Below are 25,395 nucleotides of genomic sequence, written 5' to 3' on the forward strand. Positions count from 1 at the left end.
GCGGTTAGGCTTAACTCCGCGGTGGTTTGGCGAAAGCTTCAAGTGACCAAAAAAGGCGCGATGGGAGTACCCAGAAGGTGGCCGAATTTACGAAAAAGACGGCAGTTACCCCAGCTGGCTCCTTTTTCAGCGGATGGCTGCTAGACGCCCCAATATAGAGTTTGGGCTCTCGTTTGCCTTTGAGTAAGTAACAGATATTGGCTTTTAACTACCCGGAAAAAAGTATAAGAATGCACTTCTTCAACAAAAAAAAAAGATTCTGGAGCTCATGTTAACCCTGTGAATAAATAAAAACAAAGCTATACTTAACAGTTTCATTCAAGTAGTGAATTGCTTCAAAGTGCATTGGAAATGATTATGCTGTAATGAACTCAATATCAGGAAAGAAATGCCAGAGTATCTTCTGGTCTCGGGTGTATTGCGAAAACACAGTACCAGGATATCACTATGAACATGCGAGGCCTATTCTATGTTTACTGAAAAGAATGCCAGTCTATTGGTCTGCTTTAGGCCTGCGTAATAATTATTTTTGTGTGTTGAAAAATACCGCAATATTTCTTTTGAAAGATCACCACACTGTGTGCAAGTTTCTCAATATTTCGACATGCACGAACGAAAACAGTCACTGTATTGTGAGATATGCAAAAGTTTGATTTGGGACGCTAACAAAATAAATTGATACTCTAAAACAAAATATCACTTAAGTTACAATACAGCGAAGTATATATTGCAAAAAATAAATTATGGTATATTTGGCGTTGCTGCAAATAATGGTAGCGTCTTATCTGATCAGACATATTTCAGTCGCTAATCGTTCAAGCAAATGAATGCTCGTTCCAGTTAACCGTAATATTGGAGTTATGATGTTAATTTATAACATTATCCATCCCTCTTGAATTCATGCTTGTCTAGGTGCGTTGAATTCGTTGATGGCCTCTGCGTTCCTCTAACTAACCACCTAGTATCGTATTTGCAAAATCATGGTCGGTCACGGTCAATTTTTTTCCGTAACATCAGCAAAACGTCGCATTGCTCTACATCGCATTCCGCTGTCTTCTTATCTCGCCATGATACTCTTATCATGCTCCATTCCCTCGGACGCTGCCAGGCCTGTTGCTATTTTTTGTGAGTTAGGTTCTCATACTCTACTCATGTCTCATTAGCATTGCTATCATGCAGCGATTCTAAATTTCGACTTTTCAAGATTGCGGTCAATTGTTTTTTATAATTTCGAAAGTTTACTTAATGCGCTACAGCTCATTGTAATTCCTTTATGAATTCTCAGAAAAAGCTTCCTTCTTAACATTCTTAACTCACATTCTTATAAAATGTCTGTTTAAAGGGCCGCTCGCCAGGCCCCATACTGAATTTTAGTTAGACTGTGGAAGTTGTTGGGTGTGCGTTGAGGAACATTTTGACACAAAAATTTTTCGAATTGGTTTATCACGAGCGGAGAAAGCAGGTTTTTTGAAGCAGTGGGAACTGAGGATGAGATGAGGTGAGCTCGAAACCCTAGCCGCTCCTCCACGTAGCCTTCGCAAGCCAAATTTCTTCCCCACCCTCTAAGGCACCCGACGAAGAGGTCACGTGCGCGTGACGTGCCCAAACAAGCCGAACCCCCGAGCATGCGAGTGGCGCTGCTTTGTTGACCAGCGTGATTTTGTTGCCTTCTGCCTGTTCCTGCGAGATGGTTTGAAAACGCTGGCTTAGACGCGGTAGAATAGGTAAGCACATTGAGTGCGCGACGCGTAGGAGCGTTTCATTTGCTTCGAAGGCTGTCGTTTGCTCGATGCGCTGACCGCGGGGACACGAACACATGTGATACGCTGGCACATTAGCCGCGCATCTCGTAGCATTTCACAGGAAAATAATGAAAGAAAAACACGCACAACTTTTTATTGTGCCTCATTATTTGTTTCAAGTTTCATTATTCTCCTAAATCATCAAATGCATAAACTACGCATGTTGTGTGGTATACCGTTCACAACATCAGAGCAGAGTCATCTACCTTGAGAACCAACGTCACTGCATTGCCGTGTACTTAGGGCCATTCATACGCCCACGTCATGCCCTCATTCTCTAGGCGTGCGCGGGCAGAGAGGAGGGGGAGCAGCGTTCATCTTCGAATTCGACTCATTTCCGCAGCGCGTAGAATTTCGGCAGACGGGATCATGAAATGCCTCGTCTACGCATTTCGCTTGTCAGCTCAAAATAGTCATACCTGTTGAGTGGCCCTTTAAGATATATAACCTAATATTCAGACTACAGCTAAAATAGTACCAAAATATATATTTAGAAACCAATTTTTGTTTGTCAGGTATTCACAGCGGCAAGCTATCATTGATTCTGAGGAATGGTTGCCAATACGAACTTGTGTGATGCTGTGCATGCATACCCTGGCATTGTTTTATTCAGTAAGCGATATATGGTTGCTCTAAAAACAACCTTATCTCGGCAAGAATATTTTATCCTAAACAGTGTTTTGCTAAGTTTGAGAACAGATAATTGTAATATAGTGTTTGTTGGGATTTTACGTCCCATCACTAGGCCATTAATCTGAGGAAGGCCGTAGTGAAGGGCTTGAGAGATTCTGCCCACCTCATGTTCTTCGACGTTAACCTAAACGGGGCTCGATAATTTCGCCTGTCTCAGAATGCATTTACTGCGGCTGTGATCTAATCACCCGAGCTTCTCTTCAGCAGGCAGGCGAAAAAATAGCCCCACCTCCCCGAAGAAAGTTGTGAGGAAATACGAATGCATTGCTTGACGTGAATGGCAGCGTTACGCACGTGAGAACCCAGGGTTAGAATAATAATTTTTTTTACACCGTGCAGCCAATAGCACCTTTCGCAGCACGTCTCGTTCTTCGGTCGCGAGAAATGCGGTATGCGTTTCCAGCTCAGAGCTAGCGTGCACGGTTCAAAAATACTATTATTTGAAAAAAAAGGCGTTCTTGGTCTGGCGTGATCGTTTCACAGCGCTGTCTCGTGCACACATTCCCGGATGTTTTCGGGAGGCGCTCAGGCAGCGAACGGTCGAGAGTGAGGCGTGAGCGAACGGCAAGTGGGGCGCAGGGAAAAGAGAGAGAGAGAGAACGGCGAGAAAAGGAGTGGTGAAACACTGCACCTACCCTCTCCTACAATCATCGCACCACATGCTCCGGTAGCTAGGGGCAAGGATAAGCGCTTGTGTCCACGCCTGTTGCTATGAGAAAAGGAGTGAGAGCGGAGAATGAAAGCGGCGCTGCTGACGACGCGGACAACGCCGAATGCCTGACATAGCCCAAATAAGAAAAGTATTCGTACTTGAAAGAATACACTGCATTATTGTATGCCTTTACCGGAGCATTTCTGGATCCTATGTGTGTCTGCCGTTTGAAGCCAAATGTAAAAAAGGCTTCCTTGTAACATAACTCTGACACAAGGAAACACCATATGTGAAATAACGGGAGGGTGGTTCTGCTGGGAAAGAGAAAAATTGGGTTATTAGAGGGTAATGCGCAAAACTGGAACATGGATCACGTTCATTTATAGCGCCCGTGCCACAAGATTGCAATGAAACAGATGACAAGCTAAAATCTCATTTCAGGTAGTAAATCTCATATCTGCTTTCAGGTAGAAATAAGGGCATTTCGACAACCTGTTCAATGCACTCTTGTAGAACTACCACGCGCCGCAACTTGCCGACTTATGGCTTATATCGGGCAAGCAACCAACACTCCATGTAGAGAGTGGAAAGTTATTTGGTGTCTGCAATACAAAGCGATGCAGTTGTGCCCTAGCTGCAGAAACTTGAACAAAGCACGTATATTTCGCGCTAAGTGGTCCTTCATGGCCGCAAGGTTTAGGACGGCATATCAGATTATACGATGAGGAAAACTTGGGTCTTGATTTTATAGAGCTGTGGCTTTTGAAAAAAAAAAGAACCCACATTAGCTCTAACAAAGAAGTGTGCACTCGAAAAGGAAGTGAAAGCAGAACCATTGTTCCACGCAAAACCTATCAGCTTGCTCCTACTTTTTTTGAGTTCGTGATTCTATGTTCATGCTATCATGTGTGCGTTTGACATCCTCGGACTTGCCCGTTTACAGGTCCAACTTTAACAAGCACAAGTCTACCTTTGAATAACTATGACAATAATAAAATTGCGTCTCTCATAATCATATGGTGGTTTTGGGACGTTAAACCCCACAAATCAATCAACAATATTCAAATTGCCTTGATTCTCTAAGGTGTTTTCCGTTAGGCACCTGTCATCGCAAATGATTTGTCAACATAGGAACTGACTCGATCGTTCGATACTGCACATTTCTATTGAACTATGTTCACATGTGTACAACACACATTATTAGTATGGGTTGCTTTTTTGGCTCGACGGCCATCGGCGAAAATTCACAAAAAGGGAATCATACAACTGGCTACACTGAATGATGTATGATCCGGTAGCTGAATAAATCGAGATATTTATCGTCTCATGCTCGCACAGATTAATGAAAATTGAATAAAAAAACAAAGCAATGGGAACTGACGTACACCAAAATTGATCAGCGAAAACAATAAAGAAAAGGCAACAAACAATAAAAAGTGGTTAATATTGAACACAGCACATGAATCGAGTGTAATATGGATAGTAACATGGCAATGGGTAAGTAAAAGCTTTAAAATTACAAAAAGGTGATATACGAATAACCGGCCAGTAGTAGCCAGTCCGATAAATATCAAGTGTACAGCAAAGCACTGTACCGAATAGTCCTAGTAAGTTACTTTTACTATGGTGTAACATCTGGATTAACTAACCCGCAAGCCTTAATTTCATGACCGGCCTCCATGAGGATATGGAAACTTAACCACATTTTCTTCATTTCTTTCCTTTTAAAACAATTCAGCCTCGCGTATTGAATTGAAATTGGTGTATTTTTTCAAGCTTTCGGCAAGCAGACAAAGATGGCGCCACTTCGCTTGTGCTTTTGACGTGTTACGTTTGCTTTCTTCCGGCTGCTGCCGTCTTCGCGGTGTGCAAGACGGTGGCCCCGAAATATTTTTGGAGATATTTGTTTTTTTATTATGCGCAGTACAGCATTTTGTATGAGTACCTAACGCTAAGGAATTTAGAAATAACAACTGCGCTTTCACCGAAAGTGACTGTAAACCCTTACTGCATGGAGAACATTTTTAACGAGAATTGCCAATTTTAGTTTCTTGCGAGGAAATCTTTCTTAGTGAACTGTTTTGCAATTTTTAAAGAAAACTTTGTTTTGTGCCATAAATATTTCTGTGCATGAAGGAAAAAATATTCATTATGGCATGTTTGTTTGCAGACGTTTTGTTTTTGTATACTCCGTGCGAAGGGTGTTTTGCATGCTAGGCATCTTTAGTTCAGGTGACCATGGTAAACTTTGCTAACGCTGTACGATATCACTTCTTGATAGCTTCAGGACTAGCTTTGAGATTCGGCTGCCAATCTGTAGGAAATAACAAGGCTGCACTCTAACATTGTGCAGCTTCCCGTTTTCCTGGTACCATCGACTGCATAATTACATTTATTGTTGATGAACTAATGAGCGTTCACGTGATCTAATTCACTTCTCCCCAAAATTTTAGGCGAGGCCTCTTCTAAGCAGAACTGCGAGTTGGGCAGGTTGGCGGATCTTCGTCGTAGAATATTTTACAGCGCATCGGATTACATGCGCACAGTGACGGGACACAGTGATGAACTTACGACTGAAATTTATTCGGAAACGAAAGACACATACAGAGAAAACATTGACTCATCAAAACTGTGCGCAAGTGCACAAGTATTACAACACAACGTGATTCAAGTCTTGCCTAACGAGTAGTTATATTCTTCATCTATAAGAGTAATTGATCGATGACTCATGCACTTGTTATTCAGTATAATGAAAAATGCTTCAGGTATTTCACGTCAATTGAGATAACATTCAGTTGCGAGTTCGTCGCTGTGTCCTTTCATTGTTCGTATCTAATGAGCTGCAAAACATTCTACGATGCCTCTTTTAATCAGGGGAATAAGTAATGGTCCAATTGGTGGGTCTAGCGAGCGTGCCCACATGGGTGATTTGTCATGCTTTGATATATGCTTCCAGAAGCACAGCAACCGAGTGCGTCCTGTACACACGCACTTAGACTTCAGATACTTCGCGTACACGCAAATAGGTATTCTAAGCCGCCAACAGGTACCAAATGACGCTATTGGCGGACGTTCCCATTCGCGTAAAATTCTAACATGAGAAACTTTGTCTTAGTCCGGGTGGCAGTGATCACGTGACACAGAACTGCGAATTATTTTAGCCTTTACATTGTTTATGCATACTGTAACTTGATGGAGCTTGTAGAAATGTTTCTTCACTGTTTAATGCAGGTATGTTACACCAGGAAGTTTGGAGCACGTGGCTGACATTCTGGGTGGGCTGCGGAGACTGCGCATCAAGCACTACGGATTCCTCACTGCACTTACGTATGCAGGCGAATACCGTGTGACCCTTCAATTCATTCGGGTGCTCATGGGGGTATGTAATGGAGGCACGACGACGTTTGGAATGATGGTTTAGGTACACGATTCCCAAAAGGCATGAAACGTTTGAACGAAGGAGAAACGAAGGATAGAATTCATACGTTGCACAATAAATTGCAGGAGACACTACGAGTGAAGCTGCACATGCTCAAGAAGGCGATAATTATAGGTTGTCGTGAAAGTGCAGCAAAAGTAATGAAGAACATAAGCTAGTATGTTCTACTCACAATGATATACATGCTGGCGATGGTTTCTTTTCTTGTTTTTTTCAGCACACGCCGCTAGGTATCATGCCATTTGCAGCACTGAATTCTTCCCTCAAAAATATTTTAGTTGATTGTTTGATTTGTGGGGTTTAACGTCCCAAAACCACCATACCAATATGAGATGCGCCGTAGTGGGGGGGCTACAGAAATCTCGACCACCTAGGGTTCTTTAACGTGCACCCAAATTTGAGCAAACAGGCCTACAACACTTCCGCTTCCATTCAAAAAGCAGCTGCCGTAGCCGGGTTTCGATCCCGCGACCTGTGGGTCAGCAGTCGAGTACCTTAGGCCCTGGACTACAACGGCGGGGCCCCTTTACATTATCTTAAGCGTTCTGAAGAACCCATACGCGAACGCACCAAACGTTAGGTTTTATGCAGGCATAAAATAAATGGTATTAGAGAGAAACTAAAAACTACAGCTCAAAAGTGATATTTTTAGCTCCTGATAAACACAGTAGCTGAACGCTTTAGCCTCGCTCTTTGATCATATGTAAGGAGTGCTCTGAAGGTAACTTTTTTTGCAAGGCAGTGTATTTTTGAAATTATCAAGACCACTCACAGGTGCAACAACGAAAAATACGTGTTTGAAACATTTCTGTGATATTCTCAAAAACAGGTAGTTTAGACGTTTTGTTGCGTATGAGCGGTTGACATGCTCAAGTTATGCACCGACGCGTTTCATGAATGGTTCTTGTCTCGAATCTAAGGCATTGCCTATGATACTGTGAGGCATACTGTGCGGGATCACAAGTATAGACTGTAAGGCATATTGTGCGGGATCACAATTAGTCTAGCCTCAACTTAACCGTAAAAAGATTCGTCATGGTCATTATCCGCGAGCCACACAGGCGTAAACACCAATTAGTGGAAAGAAGGGTTCCCATTCAATGCTAGTTAATGACAGTTTGGCTAATTTGTGGCTAGAATTTCAAGCCGGTACCACGGCTACTCTCTGGCTGCATGGAACTTCAAGTTCGGCGCATTTACTGGCCTATTTCGCTGTATTACTCGAGGTTACAGCCATGAGAAAATTTTAAAATAACCACCAGAGTTCGCAAGCTCTTCTGCACTGTTGGCCTCCAAGCACCCACGTCTTTATATCACCAGCAGACTTATGAACATGGAGGCGCCGAGCGAGCGTGCCTTATTCAGAAGAGAAAGACGGGTTTGTGCTTAGAAGAAAACGCAAGTCTTTATTTCACTACCGCAGATGGCAGAATCGAACGAATACACAGCTCATCAAAGAAATATCCACAACACAAACAGAACGAGTGTGTGAATATTCCATCGAATGTCGGGGCTTGAAGCTTACGTGGTATTTTTGTGTTTATATCAATCTCTGTCTTCATAGTCAACAAAAAAACTGGTTCAGACAAAAGAGTTTATTGAGAACTCTACCTATTGTAGATAACTCTATGCAGGAGCGCAGAAAATTTATTAATTAAAAAACTGTGATCTACACACTGCTTGGAGGCAAAACAACAGTGACAAATATTTTGCTCATTTTGGTCTGTTTTTGCGTAATGAAAATTGTATTTTAAACCGATAATTTATAGCAACTCTATGCATAACCTGAATATTTGCCCATTTGGCTGCAAATTTGGCGCTATAATTAGGCACACTACTTTGGCTGTTTTTAGTTTGGGTTTAACCCTTTATATCTACCCAATGGCGGCCATGATGAAATCCAACACTGAATATCGACAGAGCACCCGAAAATGCGAGTATTCGTTGAGAGCTGCTACATTATGACGCCCCCGAGTACGACTCGAAAACTTCAGTTGTGTTGAGGAATGAATATGCACAATGGCACTCAATATGAGTTGCAATTTTTTGCTTTTGTTAAAGATGGCAGCAACCCTGCAAAACAGAATCCACATAGAAAAAAAAAAACGAACTTATCTCACATGCTGTGGTAATCATTATATGCAAAGCACGAATGACGAACGATGATATGGCCCTTTAAAATAAACCCAACGTTACGAGGCGAAAGTTTATTATTTTTTCCTTGACTTCCATGTCGTAGATATTAAGTTTTTACGCGGAATTTGTGTTTGTTGTCTGTTTGCGTAACGTAAAAACATATTCGGTATATCTGAACCTAGTAAAACGTCCGAGAGCGCTCTATGAGTGTGGCAAGTAGTCATGTTTTACGTGACAAGTATGTCGTAATTATCCTGCTCAAACATGTCGTTTACGTTCACCTTTCAATCACGTCACGTAATATAACGTTCTGTATAAGTGGATGTAGTAAAACGGCCACGAGCACATCATGAGCGTTGTATGTAATCCTGCTCTCACGTGACGCGCAGTATGATTATCATGTTTGCACCAGTATTATACCTTCGTCATCCATTCACGTGACGCAACACCAAGTTTTGTATATGTGAAGCTAGCAAAATAGCTGCGAAAGCACACTGAGTTCAGCCCGTAGCGATGTTTAACATGACACGACTGTCTTGATTAACAAGTTTGGACGTGCCACTTACCTTCGTGGTTAGTTCTCGTCACGTAATATAAATTTGGTACTACGGGAATCTAGCGAATTGGCCACGAGCGCATCATGAGCATGGCAATAATGCAAGTCCTTACATGACACGAATAGCATCATTATCATGTTTTCACCATTGATATAGCTTATTCATTCATTCACGTCACGTAAGGCACAATGTGGTATATTGGAAGGATGCAAAGTGACCATGAGTGCACCATGAGTGTAGTTGTGAATTACGTGCCATGCCTGTCATCATTCCCACTTTAGGAACTGTCACTTATGTTCGCCATGCAGTCATGTCATACCATACCAGTTTTCATATTTCCTGGGAACGAAACTACAGCAAGGGCCGCAAGACCGTGATTTGTAAATCATGACATTCATGACACATGTAATGTGTTTCTTGTTATGACTAATTACTTAGGCTCGCCAAGTGCTGATGTTATGCCATGCTAGGCCTGTTAAAGATCCAAATATTGAGACAGACAGACAGACAGACAGACAGACAGACAGACAGACAGACAGACAGACAGACAGACAGACAGGCAGACAGACAGACAGAGAAACAGAGACAGACAGATAGACAGACGGATAGAGAGACAGACAGACAGATAGATAGCCGGATAGAGAGGCAGACAGACAGATAGATAGACGGATAGAGGGACACACAGACATATAGATGGATAGATGGATAGATGAATGAATAGATGGATAGACAGATAGACGGAGAGATGGATGGATAGATGGATAGATGGATAGAAAGATGGATAGATGGATGGATAGATGGACAGATGGGTGGATAGATGTATAAATGGATAGATGGATAGATGGATAGATGAATAGATGAATAGATGGATAGATAGATAGACAGACAGATAGATAGATAGATAGATAGATAGATAGATAGATAGATAGATAGATAGATAGATAGATAGATAGATAGATAGATAGATGAATGGATACTAAGATGCTGTAAAAAGTATTTATTAAGTTTCCTTTTGGAATAAAAATCTGTTGTTTGTCTGCCCTGGTCCTTGCGTCTCTATTGTGTTTCTTCTCGTGTGTGTGCGCTAAAGCTTCAGTAAGTATCCAGTCAGTGTGTCAATACTTATATTGAGGGGGACTGTACATCTACTGTCCTAGTATTATGTGTTTTTGTCTCTTTGTGCACTGATATGAAAGCGTGCTCGCTCCATCAAAGGGCAACAGGAATCATCAGAGTTGCTTCGTTATGAAATGAGGCCTATACATAAACAGGTATCTGTTAAAACTGTATATTTATGGGACTGCTTTGTGAAGACGATTACTATGCCTTTTTAGAAGCTCTTTAAGTATGCGGCCAGGTTGGCGATCTCCTATGTCTCATCATTTAGTGGCGTTTGTTGAATGTCAATTTATGTGGTGTTGCAGTCTTTGAAGTACATGCAAGGCTCGGACCCGGAAGCGAAGACTGTTCTTGCCTCTGGTGTTTACGATTACAGCGCGGAGTTTATGCCGACGTTCGAAACGGAATTCAGACACTCGGTGAAGTAAGTAAGATGAACTCGGATTTTCCATTATGTCTTATGCAAAGGTGGTTTTTATTATTGTGATCTAGCAGCTCGGCGAGAAAGTGTGAAGGCTAAATAGGGCGAATTGTGCGATTCACAGATGTGATGGCAGAAAACCGATTGTAGCCGTAGCACCTATCAAGGAGAAAATCCCATAAAACCTTAAGAAAGAGCATAACGATGAAGCAGGTATGCAGTGAACTGGTTGGTGCTAATTTGAAATGGCTTGTAGACTCTTGACTAGGTATTTTTCTAAAGAAATGAATACATACGTAGAAGTTGTGCGAACGCTAAAAAACTGATAAGAAATTACACGTAACATTTTGGAGAAATTTCACAACGTACACAAATACTCTAGCATTCATGACAATCATGGTTCAACTGAAATCTCAGTTTATGGAAAAAAAAAAGGCATTGAAACAAACACGTAAACTCAGCCTAGCTCAAGCACCTACCGCTGCGGCAATGAAAAAAAAACACACCGTCAGCATAAAAATAAATGTTTCTACAGTAAACATACCTAAAACATGCATCAGTAAAGAAATATCAGTAAAAAAGTAAACTTTCTCCTAAAAAAGGGAATTTTTTGTCATTAATTAATTTAGATGGCTAGCGTATCTGTACAAAAAACCTGTTATCAGCTTCAGTCAATTTGTGGGTTACATGTGCTCTTCATTTCAAAAAGTAAACTGCTGTGAGTTTGCTCATGTCTGCTTTCTTCGAGCTCTTGTCTGTTGTGTGGCGTCATACGTTTTTAAACTGTAATAATTTAATATCCCTCCTTAGATAACATTAGTAATTGATCTCAGATGAAACGAATGCATTGATGTTGCTGGTTTTATAATTTGAGCTAGTTCTGTGGAGCTACACAAAATATAGTTAGGTGTGATTGTAGGGTAACTATTTGTACTCTCACTTCCTATGCGGCGCCTACCATAAGTCCAATCGCAAGAAACTGCAATTCTGGAGTAGTCATGTTAGCGTATACTTATATGCTTAATAACCAACCCCTCCACAAAAATGTGTGACGATGTTCACTCACGCCTTCTTCACACTTATAACTTAGCTAGATGGCGTGAAGGAGATTGTTTCACAGTAAATCTGGCAACGGGGAGGGTGGCTTGTGCTTTGAGCAAAAAGTTGTCGTTTTGTGCGTGACTGAAAAATTGAGACCAGTACAATCAAATGAAAATCATAAAAAAAAACGAGTCGGAGTCAAAATTTAACCGGAGTTCTTTGAGCAGCAAACAGCTGTTATATGCTCAAGCCGTGCGCCTGCGTAGAAATACGGTGGAAGAAACTTTCTTGCTTGCAGATGCTATAAAAGAACCTTTCGCGGGTTCCTAAACACACGCGTCCTGTATACATGCTTCGGAATACATTGAATATAGCGGCAATAATGCGTGGTACTAAAGCCCCTATACCTTCGGAAAAGTATTGCGTTCTTTTCATCTGCGCGGCTTCCTCGTCTTCCCGCTAGAGCAAGCTCATGGCGCGTTACAGGAGGCGCGCTTGTCGCAAGCGAAAGAAAAAAAAAAAGAAAGCGCCAGACAGGAGGCAGCGAGAAGGAGAGAAGATGGCGCCACTTTTACGAAAGAAAAGTACAGCGTTGTTTCAATGTGCTCCGCTTCCTCCTCTTCCCACCAGAGCAAGCTCATGGCGCGTTACAGGAGGCGCCCTTGTCACAAGCGAAAGAAAAAAAAAAGAAGGCACCAGAGATGAGGCGGCTAGAAGGAGAGCAGATGGTGGTACTTTTACCAAGAAAAAGTACAGCGTTGTTTTGATGTGCACCGCTTCCTTCTCTCCCCGCCGGAAGAAGGCTCGTGGCGCGTTACAGGGGGCGCAACTGTCGCAAGCGAAAGAAGAAAAGCAACGTGCCGGAGAGGAGGCAGCGAGAGGAAAAGAAGATAGTGGTACTTTTACGATGTTGAGGGGCTTCACGCGATACCAGCGTACATTATTATCGAGTGTCAATACGTGTGATTAAAATGAGGACTCCATAGATTAACGCCAGCCACCTGGTACAGAAGAGTCAGACGTTGCTGCGCCTGTTCCCCAATGTCACGTAGTGGGTGCATGACAAGCTCGAAAAGATGTCAAGCACACATCCACCCTGATGTAAAGCATGCTACTCCATACACTGACAAGAGCCATATGCTAAAGTTTCATGACACAAGACAGATTTAACTTCATCGATTACGTTACAGTAATCCACCGTTTATTTGTTCGAGTAACCTCATGAATAAAAAATAACAGATCCCACGTAAAGTTCAATCAATTATATGCAAAGCACGAATCAGGAATGTTAATTTGTCACTATAAAATGAGCACAACGTTACACGGCAGACGTAAAAAAATGTCGTACATAACTTTCACTGCATGATTATTGTGTTTCGACTTGTCATTTACCTTCGTCGTCCATACAAGTCACGTAAAACAAATTCCGTATATGAGGAATTAGAGAAACAGCTGCTAGCAACCTTTGAACGTAGCATGTATCCCTGTTTTACATGACACTCAAATCATGATTATCATGCTTGGACGTGTCAATTACCTTCGGCGTACATTCACGTCACGTTACGTCAAATTTGTTAAATGTTAAGCTGGTGAAACGGCCACGAACGCATCAAGAGCGTGCCATGTAGTCATGTTGTTATATGACACGCATATCATGGCTGTCATGTTTCCACCAGTCACATACCTTTGTCATACATTCACGTCCCGTAATACCAAGTTTGGTTCAGATGAAGTTAGCGAAACAACCATGAGCGCATCATGAGTGTGGCATGTTGTCATGTTCGTACATGACATGCAATGCATGATAATCACGTTTGTACCAGTCGTGAATCGCCGCCAACCATTAACGTGACGTGACACTAAAATTGCTATATGTGAAGCTGGAAAATGACTGCGAGCGCACTATGAGCGTAGCATGAACACATGTTTTACACGACATGCATGTCATAATTTTCATGTTTGCACGTGACATTCACCAATGTCGTCCATTCGCATCACCTAATACCTAATTTGTTTTATGTGAAGCTAGCGAAACGACCGCGAGCGCATCAAGAGCATGGCACGCAGTAATGTTGTTAAAAGACAGCAATCTCATGTATATCATGCTTGCACCAATCCTATACCTTCTTCATCCATTCATGTCCCGTATTACGACATTTCGTATATGTGAAGCTAGCGAAACACCTAAGAAGCACTATAAGTAGATCGTGTAGTCATGACATGGCACACATGTCACGATTATTTTGTGTGGACGTGTCGTTTTCCTTCGTCGTCCCTTCGCGTAACGTAATGCGAAGTTTGCTGTATGTGAAGGTAGCGAAACGGCCGTGAGGGCATCATGAGCATGTCTTGTACCCATGTTGTTACGTGACACGCATCTCATGATGGCCGCTAACGGTCTCGATGTATCCACTCTGTCGCTGAAAAGCCTACGTGACATACTCGTATGATTGCCTGTATTGCCTTAAGTTCACCTGTTGTTTTTTTTTTGTTTTTTGCTGTCTTTATCACTATCGGTATTTTTCCTTTGGTTTTCAAATCTTTACACAATACCTTTGCTCAATATTTTTTGCCATGTTTGCTTACTATTCCTGGTGTTTTGTTCATGCATTTTATATAGGGCATACCTTGAGCTGCCGCAACAGCTCTGTGTATCAGGTGTCCAGGTTTGCCTTAATCTGCTCAGCGCAGCTTTTTCGCCTGATCTTCTCGCAACCTTGCTGCGCAATAACCTGAATACAGTTGAAAAAAATCATAGCTGCAGCAACCACATGCCTTCGTCATTCATTCGCATCGTGTAATTGAAAATTTGCGTCGCGTAATTGGAAATCAAGAGAGTGGTATGTCGTCATATTGTTATAAGACACGCATCTCAAGATTATCATGTTTTCACCATACAAATACATTCGTCATTTATTACCTTCCCGTAATACAAAATTTGGTGTATGCAAAGCTACCAAAATGACCGTGAGCGCGCTATCAGGATGGTGCGCAGTCAGGATTTTCATGACATGCATGTAATTTTTTCCACGTTAGAGTCTGTTACTCGTGTTCGCCCTTCAGTGATATCTTACCATACCAGCTTTGCAACATGTGATTTGAACTAAACCACCGCACGATCAAAAAGACCATGAAATCGAAATCATAGCATTCATGGTATACATATCATGGTTTTCATTTTATGACTTGTCATTTGTGCTCGTCATACAGTAAAGTTATGCCCTACCAATTTTGGTATGGATACCAATATCGAAACGGCCAGCAGAGCTAAAAGTTGTAGGCGGATCGATGTACGGACGGCCGGACGGATGAACGGTGTGGACGGACAAGCGGATGGATGGATGGACGGACGGACGGACGGACGGACGGACGGACGGACGGACGGACGGACGGACGGATGGATGGATGGATGGATGGACGGATGGACGGAGGGATGGACGGACGGACGGACGGACGTGTAGCGACGAGTTGGAAGGAGAGAGGCAGACGTGAGAAGCTTCTAAGGTGGCAGCCGACGGGGCCGTGTCGATCTCGCCACTTCATTTCAAAGCTGAAGTGGAGCCGTAGCGGGTGCCTGCGTCCCATAAGCTAGGCGCGTGGGCTCGTTCTGTTGTCGCGCAGCTCTTCACGCAGCTATGCATGAGCTGCGCGGACAGGCGCGGTGCGGTGGCCAAGAAAATAATTATGATGATGATCATGCACTACAGATAGATAGATGATAGATAGATAGATAGATAGATAGATAGATAGATAGATAGATAGATAGAGATAGATAATGCATAGTGGTTAGAACATTAGCCTCGCGTGCAAGAGGTCCATGGCTCGAATCCCGTTGCCACACACTTCCTATCCGGACAAAAAAAATTCGCTTGGTGATGGATCTGCATGAAGAGGTCAGTGATGTGGCCTCACAGTGACCACCACCGGTAAAGCACTCCCTCACCAGAGAAGGATTAGCCAACTTGGTTAAGTATCTGGCCACTACTTTCCAACATGCATACGTCAATTAACTCACGGCCCTCACTACCCAGCGGCAGCGAAGCAACTTACCAGTGCGGCGGCCACCTCTGCAACGCAGCAGACGGTGCTAAGAATCTCTGCGTCCGGACAGGCCGCCATTGGAACCTGAACCTTGCAACGTTTACCGCTAGACCCTTAGTTAGCGAGGCAAGTCTAGCTGAACTACTCTAGTAGCTAGAGGCTTTTGAATGGAATGTGATAGGGCTCAGTGAGGTTAGGAGGACAAAACAGGCCTATACAGTGCTACAGAATGGGCACTTCTTTGGCTATCGTAGTTTGGCTGAGAAAAAAGAACTGAGCGTAGGGTTCCTTATTCACAGAAATATAACTGGCTACATAAAAGAATACAATAGTATAAATGAAAGGGTGGTAGGTATCATAATCAAACTCAATAAGAGATACAATGTGAAGGCGCTACAGGCTTACACGCCTACATCCAGCCATGATGGCGTGCCATTTAAAAGCTTCTATGAAGACGTGAAATCGGCAATGAATGAGGTAAAACACAGTATACTATACTGATGGGCGACTTCAGTGCCAAGGTAGAAAACAAGCAGGCTTGAGATCAGGCAGTATTAGATTATGGCATCGCTACTGGGAAAGCCAGATATAAGCTAATTGTAAAATTCGGCGAACGCTTTATTTTACGGATCTTGAATTCATTCTACCGCGAACGAGGGAACCATATGATGTGGAGGCGCTTGACAAGGTACGATGAAGTGACCATAGAGTGGTACGGTCTCAAATTTGCCTAGGCTTGAAGAAGGAACGAGAGAAACGGATACGCAAGGAGCCAATCAGTGAGCTAGCTCTGAGAGAGAAAGTACGAGAATTCAGTCTTGCTTCAAAATAGGTACTCGGCTCTTATCGAGGAGACCAGCCTTTGCATTGACGCAATGACTGATAATCAGGTGAGAACCTTTACGGAGTGTAAAGTGGAAGTTGGAGGTACGGTACTTAGACAGGACACTGGCAAGCTGCGCCAGGAGATGAAGAACTTCATTATGAACGTCAAAGTACAAAAGTCTCAAAAACAACAGACAAAAAAAATTTGCCAGAGCTTTCGAGACTGTTTATTAAGCGTAAAGTATCCTATGTAGGAAAGTATGACATGAAGAAAATGGAACACGCTCTGGAGTACGGAGGAAGCATCAAAGCAGTGAAGAGGAAACTTGGGATAGGCAAAAACCGGATGTATGCATTAAGTGACAAGGAAGGCAAAATAGCTAACAATATGGATAGGATATTTATTTATTTATATCCAAGATACTGCAGGCATGAAGCCCAAGCAGGAATGGTACAGGCAGTAAGTAAATCAAGCCAAGCATCACACAGCATACAATAATCCAATCATCACACACATACAACAATAATGCAAAAAAGCCTACGTGTCCTGTAGAGAGATCTGTACAGTAGCTGGGACAACCACGACAGTAATATAAGAACTATCCCACCAATAATAATAAGAGAAGTAAGAAAAGTCTTGGAAGGAACGCAAAGAGGCAAAGCCTCTGGGGAGGATCAGATTACATCAGATCTGCTGAAAGACGGATGACAGATTGTGTTAGAAAAACGAGCCACCCTGTTCATGAAGTGTCTCCTGACAGAAAGAGTACCAGAACAAGCTATTTATGAAGGTGATTGCTAACAGAATTAAGAGAACATTAGGATTAAATCAACCAAATTAAGAAGGAGAATTTCGCACAGACTACTGAACAATCGACCACATTCGTCTTATCAATCAGGTATTAGAGAAACGCACAGAATACAGCCAACCACAATAAGTAACCTTCATAGATTACAAGAAGGCGTCTGATTCAGTATAAGTATCAGCAATCATGCAGAAACTGCGGAATCAGGGTGTTGACAAAGCATACATAAACATCCTAAAAAAAATCTTCAGGGAATTAACTGCCACCATAGTACTCCATAGAGAAAGCGTCTTAACACCAATCAAGAAGAGTAAAAGACAGGCGTATACAATCTCACCAATGCTATTTACCACGTCCTTACAGGAGAATTTCAGAGGCCTCAAATGAGAAGATTTATAGATAAAAGTTAAAGGAGAGTACCTCAGTAACCTACCCTCCGCCGATGACATTTCATTGGTGAGTAACTCAAGGAATGAATTTTAACGAATTCAGACACAAGAGAACGGAAAGATAGGTCTTAAGATTAACCTGACGAAAACGAAAGTAATGTACAACGACCTCTGAAAAGAACAACGCTTTTAGATAGGTAATATTCCAATCGATCTTGTAAATTAATACGTTTACTTAGGACAGGTAATAACCGCGGAGCCAAACCACGAGATTGAAGTATCCAGAAGAATTAGAATGGTGTGGAGCTCATTTGATAAGCACTCTAAAATCATGGCTGGTATATAGCTACTACCCCTCAAGATGAAGGTACATAACAGCTGCATCTTGCCGGTAATTTGCTATGGAGCGAAAACCTGTAGGCTTACAAAGCGGGTTCAGCTGAAATAGAGGACGACAAAGCGAGCGGTGAAAAGGAAAGTGATAGGTCTAACCTTAACACACAAGAAGAGAGCACTGTGGATCAGGGAAACACCGGGATTAAGGATATCATAGTTGAAATCGGGAAGAAGAAATAGACATGGGCCGGGCATTCAGCGCGTAGGCAGGATAGCTGCTGAGCAATAAGTGTAATTGACTGGATTGTCAGAGAAAGCAAGCGGGTTAGGTGAGGACAGATAGTTGGGTGGGCTGATGAGATTAAAAGTTTGCGGGTATGAAATGGCAGCAGCAAGCACGGTACCGAGTTGACTGGCGGAACATGAGAAAATCCTATGTCCTGCAGTGTACGTAGTCAGGCGGATGATGATGATGATGCTGATGATGATGATTGAACTACGCACTAGTGACACGGGATCAGCATCGCATTCTATTCTTAAAGGTGAAGCTGAAGGGTGCCCACACTTTTCGGCCTTCCGGCATTGGCCGTCGACCATCTTCTTCACTTTTGCCGTGAATGATTTTATACACAACCTAGTTTGTCGAAGCGACTCTTATAGCGAAATGAGAGGTGTTCTGCCCGAAAGGCTCGTAACAGTGAGTAAAACTCGATCAGATTCATTCAAATTTCTTTTACTTTACGATCACTCATACTATGACTCACCAGAATTCTACTCTGCTGTACGTAGGTGCACGCTCCCGTCTGTCCTGTCGTTTGCACGCCGAAACACCGATAGTTATCTCGGCTTTGCTTTCACAGAATTTGGCTCACCCAAGGTCTTACCAACAGGGCTGGCTCGTATTGAATAAAACACCAGTATTTAACTTAACCTGGCTAACTCGTGTTCAAATTCAAGTGCCGATTGGAGCCTTTACAGATCCAATCATCAGCGGATTTGTTCATGAAAAAGCTTAATGTAATGAGCACTTGAAAGAGGAACCGATGAGATTATAAATTTCATAGCAATGGCACATCAACCAAGTGGAGCTGCCGACACCCTTGTTAGCTTTGGATCTGAACAGAGGCAGAAGTGGTGCTGACTAAAGCAGAAGCGCTCTAAACTGTGGTACTTGAACGTTGTCAGATACAGGAGTAATATCTTTAGTGATCTGATATCCAGGGAGTGCTATTTCCGAGGCTCCATACTAACAACTCTCTATATTTGTTGCCAATGAGAAGACCGTCTATATAGGCAAAACAAAATGGAAAGCCTTCGTGACTTCGTCTAGAAAACGCTGAAAAGTCTGAGCTGTGTTTTCCAACGTAACTGGATTCGTAGACAGCCATAAATCCCTAATATGGTGGGGTAATTGTTGCAGTTTTTGGAAGTCAGAAGACTCACGGGTAATCTGGTGATAATCTTTAACAACATATATCTTTGAGCCGCGGAAGCGGTGCGCTTGGGGCGAACCCAAGTAGGCCCATCTGGTGGTACTGGCAGCGAACGTAAGCGTGACCTGCTTTCCCGCATCGGTAGCGCAGGGGCACGCCAAACGTCAGTTTTCCTCTGGGCGCTGCGCTGTCCAGCAAGCGAAAGGTGGTAGAAACGCAGTGTCCTGTGGCAATGGTAGAGCGACTGTGCAGCACTTTGACCTTGTCGCGAAGGGAGTACAGGAGGTGGACTGTGGCGGCGTAGCCTATAGGTTCATGCTGAGACTGCGGTTTTTCGGAAATTTCAAGCGATTGCCAAACTTCCTTGCGCACTATGTTGGCGATCGAATCCACTTGAGGCTGTGGCAAAGACAAACTCTTCTCTACTTCCTCCCACAGGATCTCACGAATGGTTTCGAGCACGTCGTCGAAAAAGAGTGGTTGACCCTTTGCGTACCGTGCCGTTGAGCGGCTTTTGAACTGTTGGTGCGCATCGCCAGCATCGGAGGTGAATTCCTGCACAATGCTCGGTGGGTTCCGCATCAGACCCGTGAAGCTCCTGCTTCCCTCGTCGTAAGAGGCAGTGAACTTTCATGCTTTTTGGCATTACAGGCTGCGCGTGGCGAAGGAGTCTGGTCATCTCTTTCATGAAGATGACCACGTTTTTGTATGCTTTGAAGCTGTGAACGGGTTTCAAGCAGCGCTTTGGCCCTCTGCTTGTAGATGACGATCGTAAATGTAGCCAGGAACCTGGTGCAGAATATGCTCCACGTTGTGAAGGTTCGCTCTTTGTTTTGCGAGCCAAATACGAGCGGCATTTTGCAAGGCGAAGTACGCATGGCGAAGCTCGTTTCCGCTGGCCCAGTCAACAAAACCAGTGATTCTGTCGTATGCTTCCAGCCAACTTTCTAGATCTTCAAGTGGTTAACCGTGGAATGTTGGTGGCTCCTTCAGTTGTGGAGGCTGGATGGTTGCAGGTGGTACAGGGCACCTATTTTCACCTTGGTCGAGTTCAGGGTGTTTATCTTCCGGGCCGTTCCATGTGGAAGCCCGTACTGTAGCAGGAGCCCTTGCTACCGGTGGCTGGCTCGCTGCTGAGCATCGGCGTCGACGTCTCTTTGACGTTGTGGGCATCGTCCACAGGCGTACATGAGCCGCAAAGCACCTCCACCAGATGTCATCGGGGCGTTATGTGTACAAAAGGAACAGGCTGTAGGTTGAAGATGAAGCTGTTTATCTGGTAGAACTTGTGGCTGGTCAAAGAAAAGTGAAATTACAGCAATACCTACTGGCACCGATAGCTGTGAACAGAGCGCCGGTCCTCGATCAACCGACAAGCTGCAAAGCGCGGCGGCACTTCTATATGTATAATTGAATATTCCAGCCTTATCACTGGTCGTCGCGCAAGCTCTGGATTAATCTTGAGTGTTCGTGTCTTGCATGCAGTCTTAACAGAGCGGTATTTTATACTCGCGAACCTCCTAGGATACTGAGACGCAGTTTCCTCTCAACATTACTGACGGAATTTGTGGGTGAATGCGCGTGGAAAAAGAAATGTGCGTGGCAATATCTACGAAAAGATGAAAACGGCTTAAGAAATCAGCACCCGAATATTGTGGAGCGGACATCTGCTATCCCAAATAAGCACTGTAGTTTCTTCTGGAGACCGAGATCAAGGACCACAGATTGCTGTTCGTAAGTTGCAATGGCAGAAATCTTTTAAAGGGGTTGACTTCTCGTGGAGACGCTGGTCATTTTTGGAACCTACATTTATGCTGACTTCTGTTCCAGTGTCGACCAGCAATTGAAGAGCGGCGTTTATGTGAGTGATGTGGAAGAGGCAGACCATTGATTGGCCTTGATCGCTCGGTGCTGGTATTGACAATCGTCCTAAGCGTTTCTCATGCATGTGCCATGAGTAGGGTGGTACAGATCTGCGAGCCGCGGCAGATAAACACCGATGATAGTAGCATGTGTTCAGCAATTACCAGCGTCGATTCGGCTGATGAAAGCGCCATCGATGGGAAGGCGATGCGAGAGATGGTCGGCGTAGACAAGGTTGGTCGCTTAAATCGTTATTATCAGTCATTGAGTCGCAAGTTGGCGACTTCAGCGGCGAGATATTTTACCGTGTCTCGAAGGAAATCTGATTCAGAAATATGAGAGGTGCGGGCAGCGTTTATACCTGCCGAAGCCACGCCCATTATGTCATATGCCATTTCCGCCAGCTGCGAAAGTCTTATGTTGAGCTGGGACAAAAGCCGTTCCCACAGTTGGTGGAAGGCGTGGTATAAACTACTCACGTAGTATGAACGTTTCCGAGCAGTGTGGTTTTGTCCTCATGCAGGTGTTGCAGTTGACGTGGAAATTATTTGGCACAGAGGTCCCCAAACTTTTCGTAACAGGGAAGTTACTGAATGCGCCGATGCTTAGGCGGAACAAGTCGGTGAAGAAGAGCATGGCTGACTATTATATATGCACTTTCGAATGGCGGGCGCACAAGGATGTCTCATGTTTCGGCCATTGCCTTTGGTGGTAACGCTTCAATAATTAGCCAATGCTGGCGTACTTTTGACGTGATGTGAAAAATCTTGAACTTGTTCTTAACTAAAATGAACCATAGGGAGTGTTCAGCAAGTTACAGCTGTGGTAGCCTTATGGTAGTAGTACCTGCAACAACACACGAAGAGGGCACAAGGCCGGGTGCACTGGCCGCAGTTCTAAGGCTGAGGCTGTCGAGATTCTCTCGCGGCTTCATAGGAGGTGGCGTTTGTAGTGCGGAGCCACCAGCAAATGTAGGACTTTGATACGCGGTTTTGAAAAGAAAGCGCCGTTTATTATTCCAATTTCGCAATAGCTCCAACTACTCCTTTCTCCTCAAAGGACTTCCTACTACCAGCTCATAACTCAAGTTCGTCGTGCCAAAAGGATAGAAAAAGTATGTCAAAACCATCTTTCTGCAGAAAGCAGTTTACTGAAACATCCATAGCCTGACTGCTCTCGTCACTCGTCTTGTCTTATAGAACCTGTAGGTTAGCGTGAACAAAGAAAAATTGGGGGACCCTTAAGCTTCGCCTTTAAGAGTTGAACGCGATAGCGAAATCTAGCCCGTAGTGCGTCCTTCAAACGCTTAGTGCATACTTATTGATATGTTTTGTTACACACACAAAAACGCGCACGCAAGCACGACGTATCAAGAGTAATGGTACATGTTTTCAATCTATTTAACAGCACTTTAACGACAACTTGAAGAACCTTTATGGCTCGTTAGTTGTGGTACAGTACTTGACATGAATGTCCCGCATGTACTCATTGATGAGCAAGTCTGTGCAGTGTGGTCGATTCCATCACAAGAACAGTGCTGTGTTGTTGTCTAGACACGTTTTTTACATTGTCTCACAGATGGCACACTGGCACAGCGCGCGTGCGCAAATGGTACATACAGGTTTTTGATCTAAAGCAAAAGTCGCATAGCCTCTAACATACACGCCAAGCGCTTGCCATGTCAGAGGCCATAAATAGTGCCACCATTCTTCACAGATGGCAGCACTTTATCTAGCGTTCGCTGTTTGCTTGATGAACGCCTCTGGAGAGACATGATAAGTTTTCTGCTAGATGGACATAATTGTTCATTTTTAGACCTGTTTGAAAGTTCCTGTGTGTTTTTAGAGGAGATGGCTGCGCTATCCCGGCCTTCGACGCATTTTGGTGGCCTCCCGTATGTGCCTAAAAATCGCCGATTGGGCTCGTTTTCAACGGGAAACCTGTAGAAAAACATGCGTTGAGGAGCCTCCATTCACTACATGGCATTTCTGTATCGTTTTTCCTGAAGCAGCTGCAAGTAACATCGTGGCTTAGTGGTGGGACACCTACTTGCCACGCGAACGGCCCGGATTTGATCCTCAATGGGACCGAACATTTTATTCTTTACTTTGCTTGTTTCTTTCTCAATTTTTCGCTCACGCACGACTTTTCGCTCACAATCAACAGTGCCGACGCCGATGGCAGAATTTCCGCAACACATGCGCTCTAACGCTATCGCGTTAAAATCATAGTTGAGCGTCCTGACACGTCAGAGTTTCGCTTTGGATGCAACGTGTGTGTTCGTGTGCACCTATCGCCACGTACTTGTCCAAATAACGAAAGGATCTTCTGTTACCGTCGACGCTTTTCTCATCTACTACATGGTGGCTAATCTACAGTATTTGCATATTTCCTTACATAAAAAAACGCTAAGGTAAAGTTTGCAACCAACCATTTCGATGCTATGTTTCTTGTGATGCTACTAGACTTTCTTGCCAATTTTTTTTTTATAGAACTTTGAATTCAAATGAATTCAAGCGAGGCAGGCTGCATACCCGTGCTTTTTTTACAATTTTGACTTGTTTAAAAAGAGTGGGGAGTTAGCGTGTAATGTACGTTTTTGATCGCGACCTTCCTTCTCTATTCGCAGCACATTCGTGGCGGACATTTTCATCGCCATCATTTCGGCTGGATGGGCCAGTCCCACTGGATCCTGTGACGCCATTCCACCCAACTCATTCAAGACTGTTAACATGAGCCATGCCACACTAGTGAGCTTTTTTTACACTACGTATAAAAACGACGACACACAGTAAAGTTATAACAATCACAGTAGCCGCACTCGGTAGTGTTTTGATCAAGTACAGTGATTATAACATGAATGGAAACTAATGATAGGCTCGAATGAGCATTTTACCGTTCATGAGACTGGAATGCACAAACTCCCAAAGCCGGAAGGTTCTATGGTACGCCTTTTCACGTTCAAGCAGTTTGACGGTTCGGGACAATCCGCCTCAAGTTTTTTGTGTTATGAAGGATCACACACGCACTAACTCCTTCGAAATGAAGAACTACACCGACTAGTTTTTGTAGATGGAGGCAGGCTGACAGCGTAATAGACTTTAGAAATGTACACTTCAGCAAATGCATCAGCTGCAACGAAGTTATGTTTTGGTGGCGCTGAAATTCCAATAGCCGCTCTACTTCAAGCGATTGGCACGCATTCATCATACAGCGAGTCAAAATCGCTAGCAGGGGTAACAGCGTGACATCTACGTCGCGAGAGGTGCAGAAGAATTGATGCAAGTGGCCACCGCGTAGTACCTCGACATCTAGGAAACAGGCATTCGTGGTAACAAGGTGACAATGAGGCAGATTACCTTTGGTGAAAACGCGATGTGGAACTGGCGTGGGACGCCGAAGATTGATTTACAAGGCGTCCATTGTACGCGAGTGCTATCTCCCTGAACCTATGCAGCCTCGCTGTAAAAAACCTGACACGTGTCAAAATTTTCCCGGTAGAACAGTTATCGCAGTAACGGACAAGAGACGAGAAAAGGAACCAAGACAAGCGCTCTTTCTCCTCAAGTCCAGTTCTGTCCGTGTTGTCTTTCTTGTGTTTCTGCGCCTATTGTTGAACATGGAATACCAACTAGTTTAATCTCGAAGTGGCTTTAGCTCATCGCAGCCTGATTTCACTGAAGCTCGTTTCATGTAGCTGTGTCTACGAATTTGACATCGCTTCTTCAAGGCCCCGGATAGATACTGAAACCTTGAGTGTGCCTGTGAGGATCAATACTAGGTGTCCCTTTGCGTACTATGCAAGTTTGACAATACCCTTTTTTTGAGAAAAATTTTATGGT

The 25,395-nt window shown here is 43.6% G+C and overlaps 1 protein-coding gene across 1 annotated transcript; it reads left to right on the top strand.

The window, feature by feature from the left end:
• The first annotated feature begins 77 nt into the window (after positions 1–77).
• Positions 78–24,833, top strand: LOC142768327 (uncharacterized). Its single transcript, XM_075870296.1, has 5 exons — positions 78–183; positions 6,379–6,526; positions 10,704–10,822; positions 24,183–24,303; positions 24,768–24,833. The coding sequence occupies exons 1-5, from the start codon at positions 134–136 to the stop codon at positions 24,831–24,833; spliced, it is 504 nt and encodes a 167-aa protein (XP_075726411.1). The 5' UTR covers positions 78–133.
• The last annotated feature ends 562 nt before the right edge of the window (positions 24,834–25,395 follow it).

This window comes from Rhipicephalus microplus, chromosome 8 (assembly GCF_043290135.1).
Source record: "Rhipicephalus microplus isolate Deutch F79 chromosome 8, USDA_Rmic, whole genome shotgun sequence".
Taxonomy (NCBI): domain Eukaryota; kingdom Metazoa; phylum Arthropoda; class Arachnida; order Ixodida; family Ixodidae; genus Rhipicephalus; species Rhipicephalus microplus.

Excerpts from the sequence above, each read along its gene's own strand:
- LOC142768327 (XM_075870296.1), top strand. The coding sequence starts at position 134 with ATGGCTGCTAGACGCCCCAATATAGAGTTTGGGCTCTCGTTTGCCTTT. Across the intron at positions 184-6,378 it reads GGGCTCTCGTTTGCCTTTGA|GTATGTTACACCAGGAAGTT; the intron begins GTAAGTAACAGA and ends TGTTTAATGCAG. Across the intron at positions 6,527-10,703 it reads TCATTCGGGTGCTCATGGGG|TCTTTGAAGTACATGCAAGG; the intron begins GTATGTAATGGA and ends GTGGTGTTGCAG.